Below are 23,591 nucleotides of genomic sequence, written 5' to 3' on the forward strand. Positions count from 1 at the left end.
CGAAACTAGAGGTGACGGGCAACAAAATTTACCTCTACCATTTTTTGCTCAGATTAACCGTTTAAGCATGAAATGCATTTGAGCCCTTCTTAAAATGAACACCCTGTATATGTAACTGTTGAATTTATTGGTTTCCTTCAAGCCAACTATAATTTTTTTTATAATATGCAATCATGGTAGATAATTATAGATTACAAAAATCATTCAAACGGAATTGCGATTAAAATAACTTGCATACGTTTCTCATACTGCAAGTCTTCTAAGACCAATCATCAAGAAAAAAATGTCTTGCCTGATAGTCTAAGGTGATTAGATAAAAGGTTAAAGATGGAGTAATTTACAATTAATATAAAACGAATAAAATCTGCCATATAAAATTAACAATATTTGTTCAAAAAATTATTTCTTTTTCGAACTTTATCTTATTGAAAATGTATATTTATTTTCTGTGTCGTTTTCCTCACTTATTCATAACAGTCCATCTGGATCTGTAAAATAACTTCTGGTTATCCACATCTACCGTGAAATTTCTTTAAACTCCTTAATAAAATTAAACATTTTATAATCCATGATTTGGCACATTTTTACACACTCATTACATATACTATGTATATAATATATAAGTATGAAAAATTAAACTGTCCGGTAGGACAGTTGTATAAGGGTTGATCGTCAAAAACTGCACGAAAAAGCGTAACGTTGAAAAACACCCAACTTTGACAATTTTTTTCTCTTTTTCTATAAAAGATAAAATTCTCAAATTTTCTCTAAAATAAAGGGCAAATCCTCCTTTATAACGGTAATTTTTTTGCAACAACCTAGATCTAATAGGTTTCGAGAAAAAAGTTGCCGAAAATGAGCAAAAACGGCATTTTCAGAAATTGTTCTTCTTCTTCTTCTTCTTCTTGTTGTTACCTTTTTTGTAAACTGCGTAGCGCCTAAACGCGTGAATCGATTTTCATGAATGAGGTGTCATTCGATTCGGAATTTTATGTAGATGTGCCTTTTGGAGGTCTCGATCCTGTACATCGAATGGGAGAGGAGTTAGCCCCTTTTATGTAAGGCCCTCTCTAAAATTATTATTACTAATTACTCTGTAAATCTTGGCCCGATTTTGATAAAATTTGGTAGGGTGATAGGGTTATGGCTCCCCTACGTAACATCAGAGCGACGTTCAGCTCTTACACTTTTTAAGGGGAAGCACATCAATCGTTTTAAATTATCGACTTTCATGACCGATTTTCATGAATGAAGTGTCATTCGAATCGAATTCAGATTTGCACTTTTAAAGTCTCGACGCTATGCCTCATAAGGAGGGGAGTCCCCCCCCCAGTAAGGCCCTTTCTAAAACTATTATTACCAATATTTCTAAAACGCTTAGTCCGATTTTGATAAAATTTAGCACGAAGAAGTGGTTAAAGCTCCTCTACGTGGCTTGAAGTGCCATCGTGCTCTTACAACTACTATGAGAAAGTATTGCAATTGTTAATATTATCAATGAGTGAACCGATTTTCATCAATAAATTGTCGTTCGATTCAAAATCTTTGCCTCTTTGCCTTTTAGGGAGCAGTACTGTAATTGCAGTTTATTTTTCTTACTCCTCTTAAAAGGAAGTACTGAAATCGCAGTTTAATTTTGTTACTTACGTTCAAATACCTTCCTATTTTATTCAAAACGCTTTCTCAAAAAAAAATTGTTATTGAGGATAATTTGGGCACCGCAACTATAATCATTCTTTAAAAAGATCTCTCCAGTGTTCCGACTTAATACCTTATTAGGTTATAATGATAGAGTTGCTTATTCCAAATTTAAAATAAATCTGCAAAGCAGATATGTAACATTGTAAAATAGACAAAAAGGAAAATCTATCCAAAAGGTACAAAAATCTCCTTAACAAAAACTTGCAGTTTAAAATGTTAAGTATAAGAGTTGATTGAACGCCAAAAGGTACACAAATCAGCAAGTACCCATCATTTCATTAATACTTCATTGATATCATTTAAGTAATTTTACTGCATTAGTTTTCATTCATATTTTTTAGAATTTATTAGATGTCACAGACCCTTATGCTGGCCAGTTCATTCATAATATTTTTTTGTTATAATGATGATAAAATGTATAATATACGTTCGTTATTAAATAGGTACTTTATTTTAACTATATTTCAAATTATTCTTCCGATTTATCTTTAATATGCCCTTTATTCTGAAGTTGTCACAAACGTATACATATATGCATGTTAAAGTAGAAAAAGAAAAGTTAGAGTCGGCTACTGTTTAAAATTGAATCACTGATTTAAAACAATATTTCAGTCTAGAATTCGTCTTACCGAAATATTCGTGAGCACAAATAACACACAGTTAATAACAAGTAGATTATTCAACAACAAATTCATTTCTCAATTGTAATTTAATTTAGTCTCCCTAATTTTACTTATAGTAAAATACTGGAATAATTAGCTGTCCTAAAAATATGCAAATCTTATTTATTTTGTATTACATATGTACAACATTGTGGGAAGAATACCTAGATTGAAAATGTAATTGAAGTAAACTATATTTGCGCTAAAGCCAGATTAATTACCTATTATTATTAACGCTTGACTACTACGTAAAATAACAATCATTTTAATCGAAGAATGAACTTAAACCGACGATTTTTATTTAAAAATAAAAATAAATAAACAAAATCATTGATGTAAGTTGGTGTAAGCATTTTTTAAAAAAAGTGTTCGAATTTTTTAGCCTCATAATTTTTTATAACGTTTTTTTTTCTAACCTGTAATTAATAGTTTGATTATTATATATAACTAGATATTATAGTCAATCTACAGTGCTACTTGAACAAATATTTTGTAGATGAAAATGGCCAGCATAAGGGTCTGTGACATCTAATAAATTCTAAAAAATATGAATGAAAACTAATGCAGTAAAATTACTTAAATGATATCAATGAAGTATTAATGGAATGATGGGTACTTGCTGATTTGTGTACCTTTTGGCGTTTAATCAACCCTTATACTTAACATTTTAAACTGTAAGTTTTTGTTAAGGAGATATATGTATCGTTTTATAACATTTTACCATGCTGTATGACTGGAAGGGATATATTGGTTACGAAAATGGTTTTAAATGATTAAAAGAATAACATTGTAGGATTTATTCCAATATAAGAAGAAAAAGATGATATAGGTAATGTGCTCCACAGTTCTGTGCTCCACAACAACAACAACAAGTCAAAAAAATACTTTGTGGAAGCGTATTTTATTAATGACAAAAGCTATATGCCGCAAATGTAAGTTATCTTTGATTAGATTTTAAATTATCATTCGGCATAGTTTTCTTGGTGGTGCTTGTCAGGAAATAAGTTTGGGTGGGGGTAGATCTGTTGGAGCGGAATTTTGGGGTCCTCATTTCTTTCTACTATTGTACATATATATAACACTAGTGTTTTAGCGGTCAGTCGGATGAAACTTAAATATCCGTTCGGTTACCATAGTTTTATTTTATTTCTTTAGTATTTTTTATTGGATTATTGGTGATAAAGATAATTATATTAGTCCGCGATTAGTATTTTAATAAATTTATTTTTTAAGAAAAAAGTATAAATAGTCTTTGAGAGTGAAAAGTTGTTTATCATTGACTCAAAATCAATTTAAGTGCGGCCGTTTAGAAACCAATTTCTTATTAATTTATCTGATATTTCGATAATCGTTTTGACAGTTTAATTAATTGCTTTATTAATTCAATCTTTTTTAGATTCAATCTCTTTTTTTGTTATTCTTCATTAACTCTGTTTTTCTGGTCATTCTAAGCTGTAATTATTAGTTGTTTTTTTTTTTCCTCACAATTTCAACAAGAAAAGCCACGAATACAAGAATATGAAGGATATATAAGCAAGTGTCAGCATAGCCGCTGTTATCATACAATCTCGAGATGTCGTCCCAATCGTCCAAAACAGCAACTACTGCTTTAGCTGTTTTAACCATTTTCTGTATGGTGGCGTTAGTCTCGGGAGTATTCTACGGCTGTGTACCATGTATCGGCGATGAATGTAATTTGAATCCAGGAAATTGTCCGTACGGTATTGTTCGCGATCCGTGTGGAAGATTGGTTTGCGCTGCTGGACCTGGTGAACGTTGCGGCGGTCGAGACTTCCATCTGGGCAAATGTGGTGAAGGACTGTCATGTAAGTGCGGCAAATGCAGAGGATGTTCAATTAAACAAATTATGAACGGACGTATAGATTGTGACACTACAAATCCTATGTGCCAATAATATTCTTTCACGAAGTAAATGTAACAAATAAAATCTTTCCCCAAAATGTAGATTAAAAAACAAAATTATAGACAAAAATTGAAATAAATTTATTTATTAACAGTGTTTTTATTAATTATCACTCTGATGTTTTAATAGTATTGCTTATTCTCACAAGTTCACAGAGATTAGAAAATTCCCATTTTACATTTTAGTAATAAAAACAGATCACCTGGTCCTTCATTGGTTTTCTTTTCAAATGTTATTGAAGTTCTAGTTTTAACTAGATTTAATCATAATCTTGGCTACTGTCTGTCTAACAGTGTGTACATTAAATCAAATTCCTTTTAGATAAAAAGGTGTGTCAACACGAGACGGCTGGATCTCATAGAATGTCCTTTTTATAATATAAGAAAGATAAAACTTTATCATTTGGAAGTGAAAGGAAGGAGGGTATCTCTCGCCCTTATAGGGCAACAAGATTTGTAATTTTCATTCAACCTTGTTAAGAATATTAGCTAAAATTACTTTTTATTTATTTACTTCTTCAAAAAACACTGCGCGCGTTACATGCATGGATTTTATTCATGTCCAATACATTTCCAATGTAACAAAAAGTTTTGGAAACGAAGGGAAATAATAAATATTAGCAGTACAGATGCATGTTTTTAAGTTATATTTTGTCAACAAATAAATCCTCGAACAGTTAAAAATGTACCTGTACTCAATCATGACCATTACATCTGTTGGCCAGAAAGATCTGCCTAAGAAGATATGATAGTTCTAATGACACCTTTTTAGTTCGGCAGGGGAAGTTTGCGAATTTTAGCTTAATAAATTCTTCGATTTAGATATTTCACAAGACTTGATAAGCTGTCAATTTCGTACAACATCATGGAATATTGAATACTTTTTTGTTGACTTATGTTTGGAACACTATATGCAACGGATTTTTTATGTTGACCTTGCAGTTCGTTGAAATTTGTTGTACATAAGTATGGTACATTCTGCATTTATTAATATTTATGCCTGATCATTGGTTATAAAAATAACTTTGCAAGCACTTGTTCAACTTGTTATTGGTGAGAAAATCAAAATAATCAGTGATCATAGTGAAATACCTACTCTACTCTCTTCTTCTTCAAGTTCAATACATCTCTCTATAATTTAATGAGTCGACTTTCCTCAGAATAAATACTTTTAAAATGCCCTTCTGAGGATTAGTTGAAATTAGCCACTTATCAAATTGAACAGTTTAAATAGCAAAGTTGTGTAGTTATTTCATTTTAATTTTAGTAAATTTAGTTTTGATACTGCGAATAATCTACGATTTTTTTTTTTTTAATACAATTTAATAACTTGGGAAATTTTTAATGATTGTTTAAATACTCTTTTCTTACTGGTATCTTTTTTCGTATTTAGTTTTTACATTAACAAGAATGAAGGAAGTTAAAAGACATAGTACCCCATATTTATGACAGGTCACGAGTCACTCTCACAGTTAATATACTTAATATTTAAATAACTGAGAAACTGAACATACACACAAGGACCTTCATGTAACATTCATTGAGTTGTGATGAATGAGTTATAAAGCTATAATTACTAAGCACTCCGCCACAGCTGGCGCACATGGATTTCAATTGTTACTAAGGTGGAAACTTCCATAATAAAAGAGATTAAAAACACTTCATTTACTATTTATAATCTTTACTCTATTTTGGTTATACTTTATATATCTTGTAATTCAGTTTGTGTAAAATACACTCATTTTTGTATTAATACTCATATCAATAAAACAACAGGATTTTATCTTTTTTTAACCTTTCTCTTCACATCTTATTAATATTTTGCTGATAATATTTTATGTTTAAGTGTTACTTTGGAGAGAAACTTAACCCCAGATATACTTTTAAAAGCATCTTCCTTGAAAAATATTTCACGTAGAAGGTAGAAATTTGTATGTGCTCCTTGAGCTGACGAAGTTGCAAAACAAAATGTAGCAGTAGTTTTCGAAAAAACAAAACTCAAAATTTATTCTGTTAAGTGGACTTTTCGTTAGAAGATGTTCAAAACTTTATTGTCGCGATCCTGATGGCACCGAATAGAAATATACAATTTGAACTTCTATTTTTGAAATATGCTGACAATACGCACTGCCCAATTTTTAAAAAACTATTTTTAATCACTCAGGTTCCACAAAACGGATATTTCGTTGAAAATGCAAAATCGAAAATCTGCACTATCACAATGCGATACCTTCATCTAACAGTCAGTGAAAGTGATTATCAATATTACGAGTTTTATTCAAGCAGTTTATCAAACAATATTATCATCAGCCAGCGTGACAAATAATGATAATTTTTTTGTTTCTATTTTTAAATATATTATTATTTGTTTACCAAGCGATTTAAAATCCAATAATAACATGTTTTTTGATCTTTGTTGTGTACAGTGTTGGAAAAAAAAAACATCTATATTACTACAAATATTTCTAATTATGTATTTAAAGAAATTATTACATGTGTGAAGTATACCTCTTATGTATTTATTTTTGGAAATTATCAAAAGAAATAAGCCATTTCGTGACTTCTTCTTTACATGCTGAAGGTTTGAACTTGTAGAAAAATGTTTATATTTTGTAAGATGGTAGATCATCCGCTTTGAGTTTTTCTTGTTGCTGTTTATAATAGATCTGGTTAAGCTTATAGGTTAACTATAATAATACTTCAGGGTTAAATTTATAGCAGATACATATAGTAAAGCAAAGTTCACTTTACATTAAAATAAACAGATTTAAAAACATATTCCATAAGTTTTAGATTAATATAAAAACTATTTAAAAAATAAGGGTTTCAAGAATTGTCCAATGTCAATTTATAGATTTCGATACAGGGTAATGTACAGTTAACAGGAAAAAATCAGAACTACCACCCGAGGAACTTACTTATTTGTTACATTCGCTGTTAACTCAACTTAGAACATAAGGTTAGAGTTAAAGTCATGTATAATTCAATAACATTTACAAATGATCAATTACACCTCAAGCATTGTAACTAACACACTACCGCATTGTTATGTCACCTACAGGGGAATTAACTGGAGCGTTGAAACTAATATTTCTGAAAAAGGTACTAGATCACATCCTTTTGAAGACTGGAAATCCATTATTTTTGTCACAAAACTTGTATATTAACTAATTTTCTTCGTTATCAATTCAATTTGCTTAAAATTCATCATGAACTAAAAATGGTTTCTTAACAAGAATAATTTAAATCATTTTGAACTGTGAGTGAATAATTCAAGCTAAGCCTTGATTGAAAATGTTACAGATGCTATCTTCAATATGACTGAAATTAAAAAATTTATGAAGACACCAACAGATGAAGATTTAACAGGCGCGGCTATTGCTTTGATCCGACTGCAGGATACATACAATATGGATACAGCGTCTGTAGCCAAAGGTGAACTAATGGGAGTCCAATATACTACACAATTGTCAGGTAAGAATTATGTGAGTTTTCAGTTACTGTTGATCAAGTTTTAACACTTTATAATTCAGTTATAAAATAATTAATAATATTATTTCTGCATTTGGTTATTAATCCTTATTTTGGAATTTCACTTCGTTTGAATGAAATTCAAACTAGCAGTTGGCTAGTGAGTAAGAAGACGTGCATAGCTTTCATTATCAACTGAGTCTCTTTTATTTCTTCCAGCAAATGATTGCTTCGAATTAGGGCGCCAGTCCTACTACAACCAAGATTTCTATCATACTGTGTTGTGGATGACAGAAGCTCTAGCGAGACATGACCGAGAATCAAATAGAACAGATACAGCTCGATGGGAAATTTTAGAATATCTTGCTTATTCTACGTACATGCAAGGTACTGTTGTATTGTAACTTTTCTTTTATGTCACTCTTTTCCAATTGGATGTAATCTTAAGTAAACTTATCGCTGAACCTTGATTTGAATCACCATATTCATTTTGTTTTCAATAAATCCAAGTCAATATTTGTTAGCCAAATGATTATTTATAAATCCTCTTCTTGATTTGTGATCTTCAAACATCTTCAAAATTCAATCCAGAGGGGTTAAGGTTTGGGAGAACTGGCGTGCTACAGAAAACGGGTGGTTTCTAATCATTTACTAATGCTCTTAGCATTAAAAGTTCGAAATAAGCAGCTACTTAGTTGGAACCCTATACGGCACCACATATTTTTCCCAATTGCAGTTTGTATCTATGCGGTAAATTATAAGTCGATTTTCATATGCAACAAAAAATTCAATATAAACTATGGCTCGATTCGGCTCCGTTTTGTAGATATTTTTAATTTTATGTTTTTTCAAGGTGTTACTACTTTTTAGCAAAAAGTTGCCTATATTTCTCAAACTATTAGAGCTACAGCTATTTTAATAAGCTCATTAGAAAGAAGGTTAAATTTCCTTTTAAATAAGCTAATTTGTATTCCAAAATAATAATATTAAGTCTTTTACTTTGTGGCCCAAACATAGGAAATAACAAGTTTCTATTTTTTTCCAAAAACTTCATTTTTCTCAAAAACATTTTATATGAAAAAAAACCGTGCACTATTCAGGAAAAACATCTACATACGATCACCTTTCGAACGGTATACAATAATTGGGGTTATGTTAAAAATTGATGCAGAAATCCGCAATTAATTGTAAAAAAGTAGGCCTCAAAACAGCGTCAGCATTATGAAAGTAATTCACCTACCATAAGAATATAACTGATCAGAATCATCAAATCCAGTACGATTTTTTGCAATCGTGTAATTTAATAATTAATTAATTTTTTCAAACTATTTTCAAAAATATAAAATTGACATTATAAATAATAAAATAAAATAAAAAAAAGAAAAGTGAATATGATGTTAAATGAGTGTTAGGTACCAATTTCAAAAGGATTTTCGTTTAAAGAGTTTATTGTTAAACTGTGTGATATTCTTTAGTTAATTAAAGAAATATGCCAAATAATGTGAACAAATCACAGATTTTCTTGAACTACTCAATAAACTTTTGGAATTAACAGGTTGTGAAGAGCTAATAAATAAACCGAGAACTTACTTATCGCTCTAATCTCCAAGTTAAAAACTGACATGTTTTATCCTAATACGGCTTATAAAAACAAATAAATACAACAAGCAGAAAAGATTTTAAAGTCTACATTTTCATTAGATATTTAGTTGGTCATTTTGCTATCATTATGCCAACGTATTCGAATATTGAATATCGCGATATGTTATACATCTACGGTTTCGTAGATTGGAATAGTGGAGAAGCTAGGCGGGAATATTCTAGATGTTTTCCTGATAGGGTGTTCCGAACGCTTATTAAATTACACGTTTGCAAAAAATCGAACTGGATTTGATGATTCTGATCAGTTATATTCTTATGGTAGGTGAATTACTTTCATAATGCTGACGCTGTTTTGAGGCCTACTTTTTTGCAATTAATCACAGATTTCTGCGTCAATTTTTAACATAACCCCAATTATTGTATACCGTTCGAAAGGTGATCGTATGTAGATGTTTTTCCTGAATAGTGCACGGTTTTTTTCATATAAAATGTTTTTGAGAAAAATGAAGTCAAAGTTTTTGGAAAAAATTAGAAACTTGTTATTTCCTGTGTTTGGGCCACAAAGTAAAATACTTAATATTATTATTTTGGAATACAAATTAGCTTATTTAAAAGGAAATTTAACCTTCTTTCTAATGAGCTTATTAAAATAGCTGTAGCTTTAATAGTTTGAGAAATATAGGCAACTTTTTGCTAAAAAGTAGTAACACCTTGAAAAAACATAAAATTAAAAATATCTACAAAACGGAGCCGAATCGAGCCATAGTTTATATTGAATTTTTTGTTGCAAATGATGCCCAGAAACGCCTCCCGAAGTTACCGTAGTCTTATGCTGAACACCCTGTATAGTCTTTTTTTGTTTGTTTTGTTAGGTAATGTACAAAGTGCACTTGATATGACCGATGAATTACTTGAGTTAGTGCCAGATCACAAACGAGCCTTAGGCAATAGGGCATACTACATAAATGCATTGGAAAAAGGAATTCCTCAAGGACAGATGGTTCAGGTTTGTAAAAAAGATTTTCAAGTTTCTAATAGTTAATTTTTCCAGTAATAATTGGAATAGATTTTATTTAATATAGTTATGCAATCAAGTGGAATTATCGGTTACGTGATTTTAGCATCAGACAGAAATAAGTTAGCTCTTCTAAAATTTGGATTGTTGAAAAGAGAGCTGCAACGCTCATCTTTTTTTTTTGGAAAGAATATAACAAAAAAATCTTATCTTCACTTTAATTTGTAATCATAATCACTCTTGTCGTGTCAAATTGATAAATGGTTTTTATTTCTTTCTTTGTTTTCAGAAAAGTGATTATGATACTCTTCAGAAATCAGAACGTGAAAAATATGAAATGACCTGCCGTAATGATATGTCACCACCTGCTAGTGTAATGTCAAAATTAAAATGCCGATACGTACACAAAAATAACCCATTTTTAAGGTAATATTGGAAAATAATTTATTTCATAAGAAGATGTACATAACAAGAAGTGCTTAGTGAAACTAGAAATACATTAAAATTTTATGTTTTTTATAAGGTTTGTTTTCCTCAATAAAAAGTATCATCTGATGTAATACAATGCTTTTAATAAACTGTACTGAGTTTATTATTATTATATTATTTATTAGTCATATTATTTGGAATATTAGAGACTTCTAATATTCCAAATAATATGAGCGGATCCTACTGATCTCAGAGGGGAATTGAAATAGCAGTTATTAACTGCTAAATAAATAAAATAATTATTTTAAGAGGAGAATGGACAAAACCGAATGACTCATTTGACAAGTATTTTTGTTCTTTTAGTATTAAACATTGTTGTTTCTCATGCATTAAAAGCCTAACTTGATGAAATAAAAAGATGAAATAATCTAGCATTATAAAGGTTTTTTCTTTATGTGGAAAATAGGGGATTCAGCGCTCTCTACAGAATATGAAATAGTGGTTTTGTTAAATATAAATGTAAAGTGAAAAGGTGTTAAGACCCTTTAAATTTGAATCAATAAAATGTCGAACGTCATATATTTTTTTTATTGATTAGAATCGCTCCCTTGAAAGAAGAAGAAGCGTATCCGAAACCAAGAATTCTGTTGTACCGCCAGGCTATGGATGATTCGGAAATTGAGGTTATCAAAAAATTGGCCCTTCCTAGAGTAAGTAAATATGAATTATACAAGTATAAAATAATAAACATATCGTATTATCTGAGTAATATATATTCTGAGTATTTAATTGGTGAATTTGAAGCGTGATTAATAAAATCTTATTCATTCTCGACAATGTTACGTATTTAATAAATTATCTTTAAAACTAAAATGAGCACTAAACATCTTCTTTCATTTGCCTTTAAATATTGTTTTCTCTGATGTGCAGGTAAGTTTTAATAAGTCAAATTATAGCAACTAGTTTTATTTCTTCGAGTAGAAAGTATATTGATTTCATAAGAATTGACCGTCTATATCTGCATAGAAAATCAGACGTTTTAGTTAGATATTGCTAAATAAACATAAATCTATTATTTTTACTTCCCTTCCGGCGAGATAAAACATTCTCTCGCTTACTTCTATTATATATCCATATTAACAATAATTCAGCTAGCACTGGGGGTTAATTTACATGTTATGAGACTTATTTTGATATAATAAGACAAAATTACTTCTTGATTCTCTTATTTATGTAAGAATTTTCGCCATATTACATTTTTCTTAGTAATTTTTATGTTTACAGTTACAACGTGCTACCGTACAAAATCATAAGACTGGTGAACTAGAAACTGTACATTATCGAATATCAAAATCAGCATGGCTTACTGACGCAGAATCAGAAATAGTGGCAAGAGTATCACGTAGGGTTGAAGATATGAGCGGTTTAACGACATCAACATCTGAAGAACTACAAGTTGTCAATTATGGAATAGGTGGACATTATGAGCCACATTTTGATTTTGCCAGGGTACGTTAAATTTTTATAAATGACTATTTTTCTTCGTAATTGAGCTGAATAGGGTACCAATGTAAAAAAGTAAATTTACCTGTCATTGTTTTCGACTTTCTATGTTTTGATAACCTATGGGTGAACAAAATTGTATTTGCTTTGTTTTTGTGGAGTTATAGTTTATGTCGTAAGCAATAGATCTCCATAAATAAACATTTCAGAAACCTGAGGCGTAATTAATCTAATAAAGTGTACCTTCTATTACTTATGTAACATCAAGAGCTACTCTAATGCTAAGTTTTCTTTATACAAAAGAAAACGCTCTTTTGTATAAACCAACAAAATTTTAAATGATTTACAATTTGTACATCAAGAAAAGTAAAAGAATTTAATTTCTTTTTAGAAAGTGTAGAATTTAACTTTAAGTAGTAATGCATTATTGCTCTCCTGTGATGTACCTTTCAGATAACTGTACTTTTCTTTTGAAAAAAATGGTTATGTTTTGCCACAATACTATCAAATTAACGAGAACTTGGAAGTTCTATAGGTAACCTTTTCTTTTCGTTTGATCATCCTGAGAAATTCTAACAATTTTTAGATCAATAACTTGACAATTGTTGAAGAAAGGGAATGTTATCCACAAATTAACCAATTAAGATTTGCGAATAGTTTTTTTTAGGACTTAAGATAAACTTGCTGTAATCCCATAAACGAGATGACGCATACAAACCGTAGATGTCACTAAAAATTTAATTTTAGTTTTTTTATCACGCCTAAAATTCATTTCTGGATTTTTGCTCAACAATTTTTTATTGAAGTTTGCGGTAGATGTGACCAATAGAATTTTAGAAATGTAAAAAGTCACGTGTGCCAAGAAATTCCAGATGAAATACCATATATTATGTTTAACATAGAACTACATATCAATTGTTAACGTCTTTAACGTTTACTGTTTACAGAGAGAAGAAACAAATGCATTCAAATCATTAGGAACTGGAAATCGAATAGCAACAATTTTATTCTATGTAAGTTTAATTTTTAACTAGCTGTTAAGAAACAAAAAAAAAATAGTTAAATTATGCTTAGAGTTAACTTTTGAATTGTCCAACTTCAGATGAGCGATGTATTACAAGGTGGCGCGACAGTATTTCCATCGTTAAAACTGGCCCTTTGGCCAGAAAAAGGAACCGCAGCTTTTTGGCTTAATCTACATTCAGACGGAGAAGGGGATAAATCTACTTGGCATGCTGCTTGCCCTGTCCTAGCTGGCTCTAAATGGGGTTTGTATTTAGTGTTAAAATATAAGCTCAATTTCGTAAATAAAATCGGCTATTGAATCATCTGGTCTTAAATTATTATGAAATTTATTAGCATAGGCTAGAATAAATCTTTTTGTATTTATTGTTTTATATCTCTACATTTCGAGTACTATTGCCACCCTTGAAGTGTCCTTCATCAAGTTTTTAAGACATTTTTTTATTGGAAAACTTAAATATTCACGCCCTAGTTTATTCAGTCTCTACGGTTACCACGTACACATCTTCTGCCCCAGCTTCTTGATAAAGCAACGTGAACTCACTATTCACCTATGAGTCATCAAAGCTACAATGTCAGCAATGTTGACGTATAATGAAAGCTATATAGGCGCTGCAGAATCTGTTGTACAGATTTGGCTCAAGCAGGCGGAAGAGAAAACGTTCAGTATTACATGAGAGTGCGAACGGCATTTATCAATGCCAATGTTATTTTTGCTATAAACGGACCATGAGTGCTTCTTTTAGTTCTGCTGTCGGTGTGTCTGGTTCAAATAATCCTAAAAAGGAAATAAAAGAAAGAAGAATATAAAAGAAAAGACATTTTGCTAGGCTGTTGTCCATGCCACAAACCAACTTATGGCCGTGATAGCGGATTGATTGCAAACTCTTAACATATGTGCTTAAATGCACTCCCTGAAACGGTTTTGGGGGTACTCTCCCCAAAAATGTATGAAAAAAAATATTTTTCCGTCAATTTGGTAAAATGTAAATGTAGTCTATATTAGACTATATTGAGAAAATTCCAATTCTAAGATAAGGTTAATTGGCTTAACCTCCTACATCTGTCCGGAAATATAAATCCATCTGATACTGCATTCTAAATATAATCCTTAAATCTAAAAATTAAAATGTATGTTCATATTATATTCCGTATGGAATACTTTATACGTGCACTTTTTCTTTCCATCTCAATATTTTTAGGTGAAGTCTAAATTAAATGTTCTAAAAAAATCATAACCTTATGTTTCGCATAGGTCAACGACATCTTTGTCTTCTTTTTTTATTTAATTTAGTAAATTAATTTTATTGTGTTTCTTATTTAATTTTTACAACTACACATTACTTTTACATCAATGTAATTGTCTTCTCATTATTTCAGTATCGAATAAATGGCTGCACGAAAGGGGGCAAGAATTTCATCGACCTTGTGGTTTAAGGCCAAGTGGGGAAGATTAGTAAGAGAAAAATTAATTTTCTATTATTTTAAAGATAAAATCATTTGTTAAAAACAAAAAACAAAAAAAATCAAAAAGAAAAGGGATACCATTTTGACTGATATTTTTACATATTACCGAAGTGTGCCAATGAAAAAAGCTCTTAATGAGAGAAATATGAAAAATTCAGAAAAAAAGAAGAAATGATCGCGAGAAAATTTATTTATTTGATTTAATGAGAATAAATGGGTAACCAAAAATTTAAAAAAACACTTGCCAAGTTGAACTGAATAATACAGAAAATAAATTTTAATCAAATCTGTTAGTGTATTTAATTTTAAATTTTTGAAACTTAAGGAGTTTTTTTCATTACAAATTTATCTAACCAAGAAATGCACTCCGAATTAGTATATTATTATTTGTATCTTAAATCTTTAAAATTTTAAATAAAATAATCGGTAGAATTAGATTATCATGCTTACTTTTCTATTGATTTTTATGCTTGAATATTGTTCAAATGTTCAGTACTCATTTTCACTCCATTGCGTTAAAAGCGGTTAAATTGTTTTACACTGAATTCAAACTTATTTTTAGTTTCGTTTATTGTAAATTATAATCATTATTTTTACACAAGCATATACAAATACTTTAGATTAGCTTTAAAATTTAATTTACCAGTGTTTTATTATACAAACAGAAAGAAAATGTATTTAGTTATTCTTTACTTTATTATTATACTATTGTATCGGTTCTAAGAGTCAATAGTTGCCGAGTTGAATAATAAAACGATATATCTAACCAACTCATATTTCTGTTCCTGTCTAATTTAAATTATTGTTTTAATCACTTTTCTAGTTTTAAAAAATGGAGTTGGTATTATTGTTTTATTATTTCGATTTCAACTGTCTTTGTGGTAAAATAGTTTCATTTTACCATAAAATAAAATGTTAATATTAATTATGTAGTTGCACTAGAAATATTAAAAGAGGTTTTCTTTGTATATTTAGAAATTTGTGACTCATAAATTGAAATTTTATAACCGTAATTTACAATATGTTTTTATTTGTATTTATTTTTATATGAAAAAATACACCCTGGCATTTAGTTTTTTGTCAAATCTCCTTGTCAAAAAAGTGAAAATAACAAAATTAAACTTTGTCCTGAAATAAAATTAAGTTGTATCAAAAGTGACTAAAGCAACTACATTGAAAAATAATTTATTCATTAATCCCAAGTATTATAAAGAGGCTCCTAAAAAACAGTCAAAAATTATAGGCATTTGGATATGAGGATAGATAAGTAAATATTTTCTCACTGAATTTCTGATGGGTTTCTTCAAACTTCGAATTTTTGTAAAGTATAAATTGGCCTCAATATGTAAATTATAATGCAGCATCCATTGAGTAATGCATTTCCAACCCCCTCTAAAATATCGCAACTATTATTTGAAAAATTTCCAAACAATGCGATGGACAAACATTTGTAGGGAAAACATTTGCGAGAGCAAATGGAACTGATCAAGCCAAAACAAAGTGCATCAGATTGGCCAACGGGTAACTGGAGTGGTTTCCAAAAGACCAGAAGAGGAAAAGATGGAGACAAAAGTCCATGATAAAAAAAATTTTTTTGGAGGAGCAGTAGGGCAACGGCTCAATCAAGAACGCACGGAATGGTCTCACACCAAACAAGTAGACAAAACAAAATAAAAATAACACTAATACGTAATTTCGATAAACAATTAGTTTTTATTTTCACTTTATTAAAAATAACTAAATTTTATGAAAAATAGTACTATTAAAAAGTCATTCGTTATTTTCAATTTGCTCCTAAAATGATATATAATATACAACTTTATTTTTAATAATTTATGTACACTTATCAGATGCTAATTTCATTAAATTCGCTTCTTAAAAATTATATATTTAATTTTTGAGTGTTCGGTCGTGATCGGAGACGTTCGGCTGGCTATGACTTCGCGCTGGTCAGGCCATCGCCCGCGCGCGTACTGACGTACGCATCCGCTTGTTGGACTTTCAGCTTTTCGTGTATTTTTATAACCTTATTCTTATTCTCTGAAGCTTTGCATATATTTTAACTTATTTCCTGTTATTCTATGCTATTCTCACGCTACCCAACTACCCCCTCTACCTTCTCTTAGACCATAAGGTCACCTCCTTATCTATTGAGGGAGTCCGCTACTGACGCTTCGCTTCCTCCGAGCCTTGGTGATATAAACGCACCATCACTCGATTGGCATCAAGGGACATCACCCCAATTATTCTACGCTTAGCGGGCCACTCCGTGGACCCTCTTCCGGTGCAAGGTTCGTTCACTCCTTACGCCTTTCCTGAGATTTCCCTCTTCCTCCAAGCTACGCTTACCCCACAGACACGCATATACAGTTACTATTTCCGCTTTCCTTAGAGACGCTTATACCTCTACCATATCCGCTTTCCTGGCATTCGCCCATATACCTCTAGCACTGCGCTTCAGGAGCTTCACTTCCGGCCGCAAGGGTAAGTGTTACTCATTCCTACCTCTGCTCTAATCTCTATACACATATATCTACATGTATTTACTTGTGAACTTTTTACGATTACTGTAACCTGCTTCGCCACTTCCGGTTTTATCCGCTGGCGCATAGCACCCCGCCTAACGCTTCGCTTCGTGGTGTCAACGCTGACATTGAGCTTGTGAAGAAGCAATCATATATACTGAACTATTTGAGTAACAAGATTAAAAGGCATCGACAGCTTTATGTTTTCTTAAGCAATAATGGTCTAAATTAGTCTTTCAACGTATATTTTTTTACATAAAGGACATTTAAGTGGTTTCCTTTTGTTATGGACGTTCCTCACATGTCGCAGTAAAGTTGAGGATACATTGAACGACACTCGCAATACATACATTTAAATGACTGTTCACCAGTGTGCGTACATAAATGTCGGATTAAATTCACTGATCTCAGAAATACTTTTCCACAAAATGTACACGAGTAACAATATTTAATGCACACTCCTGGCGGTAAGAGAGCCACATTGTTCGGTAACGTTTCATGATATATTGGTGGCAACGTTGCTCCAAAATCGTATCTTTGTCTGCCTATGAATGGAGAAGGACTGGATGATTCGAGCTCTCCGCTAAAAACACGATCTTGCTGTACTCGTTGTTGAAATGGTGGCCAAGAGTACACCTCTTCCAGAATCATGGGATACATGGCACTTGGTTCGGCCATAGATTGAGGAGTGATGTTCTCTTCGTCTTGTGTATCTCCACTTCTGTCCAAAGTCATATCTGTTGTGTGATCAATGTTTTTGTTCTACTGATTTTGGCGTCTTTTCGGCGAAGGTGAGTTTCAATCTAGACAAGATGCAGTTCAATTAATTAATAATCCAATTTAAATTAATAATAAAAGGCGCTAATGACCGAGATGTCGATGCGCCGAAAAAAAAATAAAAAAATAATAAAAGCCAGATGTGATCTCCTAAATTAGAATTATAAGCCGTTTAATTCTTAATTTTGACAAATTTGCTCCTTATGCAACCAAAAATTATCATTGCAGTAGTAATTCGAAGTGATATTGATTTGCTGTTAAAATGTAATCCGCCAGATTTAAATGTAAATATAAAATAAATATATTTATATTTGAATTTGGCGGGTTACATGGTAACAGCGAATCAAAATCACTTCGATATTAGGCCTCACCTCCGAGGGCTATTCTGCAGATTTACCCTTTAGAATGAGCAAATCTAAACCTCACAATTAAATGAAAGATTAGATCTACCATAGAAAAACAAATTTTAATACTACAGTGGAGGAATTTCATCCTGACAATGTTTGAGCCTCCAGCTACTTTTTTTTTAGCTAAAACATACACTTGCGTACACATAACATCTAAAAAACAAAAATCACTTTTTTGGAGTTAGGGTTCAAATTGAAATTGAAATTGTTACTAACACACTTCTTTAAAGGGGTTCGAAACAGTAAAAATCTTGTTCTCACAAAAATATAAAGTAAAAAATGAAAATTATCAATAAGAGACGCACCTTCACGCAAAAATTGCGTTGTACGATTTGATGTCATAGTGTACAGTGAACGAGTACTTCATTACCAAATTAACCACATAAAAGCTGTTGTTACGCACCAATAAATTCTAACCAAACTACTAAAAAATTAACCCTACCAAGACAAAGCGGTTTCGTTACTCTATTGCAAAAATAGATAACCTAACTGGGGTCCTGGTAGATCTCTAAAACTTCCTTTGAAAATAAACAGTGTATACCGGCTCCTACAGCTGATCAATGATAATGGCGTAGTAATCAGTAGTTAAATAGTCACAAGTTCTTAAGAATCCGTTCTTCCTGATAATTCGAAATGAGGGTTGCTCCAACTATCCTATGCTCTTACATAGATTATGTCTGTTAAATAAATAAAAATGGCCCAAAATAATTTATTTCAAAACTTGTGTCGTATATGTACAAATCGTGCTGATGGAATATCAATTTACAGTAAAGAAGGTAAAGAATTCAGTTTAGAAGAAAAAATAAACAAATATTTATCAATCCAGGTATGAATCTCGTAAAGACTTTTTTGAATGCTTACATTTTTCGTGATAGGTATAAGGAGCAGTGTTACTTGTAAACGCTTTATCGAATTTCTGTAGGTAAAAGAAGAAGACAAACTACCAAAAATGGTTTGTTTGCTTTGTCGTAACAAATTAGACATTATTCAGAAATTCTCTGTAATGGCTACAAATTCTCAAAATAAGTTACTAGAGTGTTTAAAGTCACAAAAGATAATACACTCAGAAGCTGAAAAAAATGACGCTAAAGAATGTGGAGAACTTTTACCAGTAGAATTACCAGAAGATTCAGCTTTTGACAAAGACATTAAGGGCAGTCTTCTTCATTCCATATTAACTAAAGTACGAAAGCTTTTTGTAAAGTAAAAGTATTATTGGCTCTTAAGAGGATTTTTGTAAGTTTAACTGATTTTCTAGGGACACATTTCCAATGCAGGCGATGATGTTACTGAGATGGAAGTTACGATAGATCCTATGTTATTTTTTGAAGAGGACGTTGAAAGCGAATCTGAAAAAGGGGATGTTATTTCATCAAAAACCGTTGTAACATCGGAGTCAGTATTTGAAAAACGCTATTAAAATTATGATTATATTATCAGTCATTTTATGTTTTTGAAATTGTAGACGTGAATTCACTTTGCCACAAATTTTTGAAGTAAAACCATATCAGTGCACACTATGTCCAAGAGGATTTAACTCTGACCTTAGTTTAAAAAACCATCTGTGGAACCACTTGCCTTCAAAGAAAATTTTGGTTACATCAGATTTAAACAGGTGAAATTTGTTTATCATTACAGCGTTAGATACTGGTTTTACTTGTCCCGTTATTCAGAAGAAATGTTTTCTGTTTTAAGGTTGCAGACTAAAGGAGGCTTTGCAAGCGCAGCTATCAGGCACAGAAGAATATATAATTCACAGTGTTTATGCCAAGAATGCGGTAGGATATATCCCACGAAGAGTACATTAAGAGCACACCAAGTAACTCATTCAAATTTGCGTCCACATAAGTGTTCACTCTGCGATAAAACATTCAAAAGAAATCAAGATCTCAAGGTATTTTGATATTTTGTTTTTTGTCGCAGTAATATCGTAATACTTTAAAAAAGGTGGAGGGTCCATTAAGGGGCGTCGCGTCGTTGAAATGTGATTGTGACGATCAACATTGTTATAGTTGCTATATGTGCTATATTACAGTTACGATGCGATAGACTGTTTTGTTAAACGTTTTTAGTGGTATTTATTGTTTTATCTTGGTTGCATAAAATCAAATGAAAGTAAGTTGCAATAATTGCTTTAAATCAAGCGCTTCTTTAGACTCAAATATGTTTTACTTTTTCATCACCTTTTTATAACAAAAATGTATAAGAACTTTTATATAGAGTATATGAAATGAACTCTCTGTGAAAAAATGGATTTTGGGTCCTTGTGGGTATACTTGCCCAACAATCTTAACTGATAATATTTGGCATTTGGAATTTAGTTTAGTACTTGGGATCAGGAATGAGCTTGACACGACCTATCCACAAATGTTGTGAGTTCACTTATGTTGATTGCGTGAAAAGATAGTCTAATGTATTGAAAGAAGTCTTTCTTAAGGTTGAAATATTCGCTTTAATTCGACCTATCAAAGTTATTAATGAGAGGTTAAGTGTGCGAACATAATATACGGAGAGTTCCATCTGCATTTGCAATCACTCATGTGTAAAAGTATACTTGTTTTATATCAACTTTCTACTTAAGGCAGTCATTGGATCTCTTGAGAAATTATAAATTGAATATTATGAACTTAAAAAAGTTATAGCCTCTCATCTTGATGTACGGATCTTGGAGCACAGCTAAGACGGATGAGTTGTTGGTGAGTTGTTTTATATGAAAGGCGAGTTCATCGTAAAATCTCTGATCCATTGGCCATATAAGAAAAACCACGAGCAAGCCTGCATTAACACACTGATTGAAGTAGTAAGCAAGTGAAAATTAAGCCAAATGGTTGGATCATTGAAGAAATGGTTGCCTCCTTTATTATGTAGAGTGAGAGAGAGAGAGTGAGAGATAGAATGAGAGAGCGAATAACAAACTCGTCTATAAGAAATTGTACACCTTTTTTTTTAAAAACTAGTTTATAAATAAGCTGTTTTTAAAAATTCCAAATTAATAAATAACTTTGGATGATTGTTTACAGTTCCATATAAATCAACACACTGGTGAGCGTCCGTACAGATGTCCTTATTGTCCAAAAGCATTCGCGAGTTCAGGTAATTGTTTCTCTCATCGGAAAAGGATGCATTCAAAACAACAGGATGGTGATAAAAAAATCAACAGGCATTAATCCTAATTTTCACCTTTGTCAAGCAATTAAAAAAAAAAAAAAGATGTTGACTAGGGATTCTAGGGAATTCTCCTGTGACAGACCTAAAGGTCAGTAATGATTGGTGTTGAGTTCAATGTTTGTTAATTTGAGAAATGGAATTGATTTATGAAAGTGGATTGTAAGTTTACAAACACATATAAATGAAAAGTTTGTATTGCAAGTGAAAATTGAACTTCTTTAAACCCTGATAATGTTCGGAAATATGATGTACTTCTTTTAACTCCGACAGTGTTTGAAAATATTGCATTTTCATTGAAAATTGTCCAAATAGTTTAGCGTTGAATGTGGTGTATAATGATTAATGTTATTCTGTTTTAGTTATGTTAGAGTAAGTATTCTCTCCCCCGATAAGCGTTCTCTTTATATGTGGCTGTGTATTTTTGTTTAATTTATCTCAGGAAATTAGATGATATCCTATTTACCAAAGAAAAGATTTAAAACATTTAAGTAAAGATATCTATAAAATATTTTGAAAATAAAAACATCTATTTTTTCGTCAGGCTAAAGAATAATGATAAATTAAAATGAGCTAAATCTTTAATCAGAAATCATATACCAATTTTAACATTCCATTTTAAAACATTAATGGCTTTTGTGTAATAACTTGTAGCTCACATAAAAAGTAATACTTCTGCTTTGCCTAGTATAGTAAGTAAAAAGTGAACGCACAAAAAATTAAAAATAAAATCTACTACTCCATAGCAGAAGTAATTACAAAAAAAAAGTTATCAAACTATAATTTCGAATGCCTAATTCGCAAATTTGAAGCTTCTTGTTTGAAGCTTTGAATTATTTATTTTCTTTAGTTTCAAATTCGGCTAGCCATTTGTAGACATAAGTCTACTCGCAGGAAAAATTCTTTTGACTACTTACATTGGGAGACGAAGTTTCGTATTGAAAAACAGAAGAATTGGTAGAGCTTTATAAGATCTCAGATAGATTTGTAAAATTAAAAATTTCGCTTATAAAAATGAACAAAAACTTTAATTCAATCCTAGTCTTAAAAAAGCCGATCTTATACCACTTTTTCTGTTAGATTCGGCAAGGTATATTTTTTAACTAATGGTAAATCAAGGCGATAGAGGATTTAGCAGATAAAATTAAATTTTTTCAGTAGCTACTAGTGCAATTTTTTCAGTATTACCTATATAAGTAATGCAATTTTCATTAATATTAATTTATTATTTTAGGCTTCATCTTTTTTCACAAAGAGAAATGAATATGTACAAATTATTTTATTGAAAACTTGGTGCTAGGTGAAGTAAGTGTTCATTTATTTTTTGTTTCAGAGAAATGTTAATATTTTTTTACCTTTCTCAGTATTATATGAAGTATGCCAACAATACTGATTATAAATATTATTTTACGTAATTTATTACAAATATATTACTTGAATTTTATTCCTTTTAAAGTTCTGTAGCGCATCAACTTTTTTGTACCAATATTTTCTTCTTGTGGAAGTTTCTGTTATTAATCCAGGGAACGATTCCTTCCGTAATTACTTACCTCTAATGTATATATATATAATATATAATGGCTACATATGTTATTCTGACGAAAAAAAAAAAGAATTGCAAAGTCTAGTCATTTCGGAGACAAAAAACTAATTTTTAATTTAATTGTACTGAGCTGATGCTAATTGATTCATTTTATTGTATTTAATAATAATTTGACATGGGCTAGTCAAACAAATGGAGACTGTATTTTTTTTTTTAAATTAATTTATTTAAAGAAGTTTTTTATGATGTTCATCTTTCTAAATAAATGTTAATGTAATTTTTTTTTATAAAACTTTTTTGTAATTTTTCTATTCTCATTCATCTAATCACTAGTGTGTCTTACCTAATCTTTACAATAACAGACTAATTATCTGGTCA

At 30.8% G+C, this 23,591-nt stretch overlaps 4 protein-coding genes across 14 annotated transcripts in view; 3 read left to right on the forward strand and 1 right to left on the reverse strand.

Moving 5' to 3' along the window:
• The window catches only part of PH4alphaEFB (prolyl 4-hydroxylase subunit alpha-1), a 118,408-nt gene extending 102,537 nt beyond the window's left edge, over nucleotides 1-15,871 (forward strand). For 7 of the 9 annotated variants that reach the window (XM_074137568.1, XM_074137571.1, XM_074137574.1 and 4 more), the window contains 9 exons: nucleotides 7,590-7,760; nucleotides 7,977-8,144; nucleotides 10,232-10,365; nucleotides 10,664-10,800; nucleotides 11,402-11,513; nucleotides 12,088-12,312; nucleotides 13,254-13,319; nucleotides 13,409-13,574; nucleotides 14,710-15,871. In XM_074137568.1, coding sequence (XP_073993669.1) covers nucleotides 7,590-7,760; nucleotides 7,977-8,144; nucleotides 10,232-10,365; nucleotides 10,664-10,800; nucleotides 11,402-11,513; nucleotides 12,088-12,312; nucleotides 13,254-13,319; nucleotides 13,409-13,574; nucleotides 14,710-14,786 — 1,256 coding nt within the window. In that variant the 3' untranslated portion in view covers nucleotides 14,787-15,871. Of the gene's footprint in view, nucleotides 1-6,754; nucleotides 6,868-7,251; nucleotides 7,389-7,589; nucleotides 7,761-7,976; nucleotides 8,145-10,231; nucleotides 10,366-10,663; nucleotides 10,801-11,401; nucleotides 11,514-12,087; nucleotides 12,313-13,253; nucleotides 13,320-13,408; nucleotides 13,575-14,709 lie in introns of those variants that run through there. The other 2 variants (XM_074137576.1, XM_074137575.1) reach the window with 2 other exon arrangements.
• LOC141458970 (neuroparsin-A-like) lies at nucleotides 3,902-4,380 on the forward strand. The gene has a single exon (XM_074137621.1). The coding sequence runs from the start codon at nucleotides 3,937-3,939 to the stop codon at nucleotides 4,276-4,278; it is 342 nt and encodes a 113-aa protein (XP_073993722.1). The 5' UTR covers nucleotides 3,902-3,936; the 3' UTR covers nucleotides 4,279-4,380.
• Nucleotides 15,872-16,026: 155 nt separating the features above from the next.
• Nucleotides 16,027-23,505, forward strand: LOC141458958 (uncharacterized). Of its 3 annotated transcripts, XM_074137598.1 has the most exons (7): nucleotides 16,027-17,280; nucleotides 19,274-19,331; nucleotides 19,428-19,688; nucleotides 19,764-19,900; nucleotides 19,971-20,120; nucleotides 20,201-20,399; nucleotides 21,526-23,505. In XM_074137598.1, the coding sequence occupies exons 3-7, from the start codon at nucleotides 19,455-19,457 to the stop codon at nucleotides 21,670-21,672; spliced, it is 867 nt and encodes a 288-aa protein (XP_073993699.1). In that variant the 5' UTR covers nucleotides 16,027-17,280; nucleotides 19,274-19,331; nucleotides 19,428-19,454; the 3' UTR covers nucleotides 21,673-23,505. The 3 variants fall into 3 exon arrangements, with proteins under 3 accessions (XP_073993699.1, XP_073993700.1, XP_073993698.1); XM_074137599.1 differs by lacking the exon at nucleotides 19,274-19,331; XM_074137597.1 differs by lacking the exon at nucleotides 16,027-17,280 and having other exon boundaries at nucleotides 19,052-19,331.
• LOC141458967 (uncharacterized) lies at nucleotides 17,544-19,014 on the reverse strand. Its single transcript, XM_074137617.1, has 2 exons — nucleotides 18,811-19,014; nucleotides 17,544-18,124 (listed from the first exon to the last, which is right to left on the reverse strand). The coding sequence occupies exon 2, from the start codon at nucleotides 18,054-18,056 to the stop codon at nucleotides 17,619-17,621; it is 438 nt and encodes a 145-aa protein (XP_073993718.1). The 5' UTR covers nucleotides 18,057-18,124; nucleotides 18,811-19,014; the 3' UTR covers nucleotides 17,544-17,618.
• Nucleotides 23,506-23,591: the final 86 nt, after the last annotated feature.

The sequence above is a fragment of the Rhodnius prolixus genome, unplaced genomic scaffold (assembly GCF_049639745.1).
Source record: "Rhodnius prolixus isolate KJV_2025 unplaced genomic scaffold, Rpr scaffold_5, whole genome shotgun sequence".
NCBI classification, from domain to species: domain Eukaryota; kingdom Metazoa; phylum Arthropoda; class Insecta; order Hemiptera; family Reduviidae; genus Rhodnius; species Rhodnius prolixus.

Excerpts from the sequence above, each read along its gene's own strand:
- LOC141458958 (XM_074137597.1), top strand. The coding sequence starts at position 19,200 with ATGGCCCAAAATAATTTATTTCAAAACTTGTGTCGTATATGTACAAAT. Across the intron at positions 19,689-19,763 it reads TTCATTCCATATTAACTAAA|GGACACATTTCCAATGCAGG; the intron begins GTACGAAAGCTT and ends CTGATTTTCTAG. Across the intron at positions 20,400-21,525 it reads AAAGAAATCAAGATCTCAAG|TTCCATATAAATCAACACAC; the intron begins GTATTTTGATAT and ends GATTGTTTACAG.
- LOC141458970 (XM_074137621.1), top strand. The coding sequence starts at position 3,937 with ATGTCGTCCCAATCGTCCAAAACAGCAACTACTGCTTTAGCTGTTTTA.
- LOC141458967 (XM_074137617.1), bottom strand. The coding sequence starts at position 18,056 with ATGACTTTGGACAGAAGTGGAGATACACAAGACGAAGAGAACATCACT.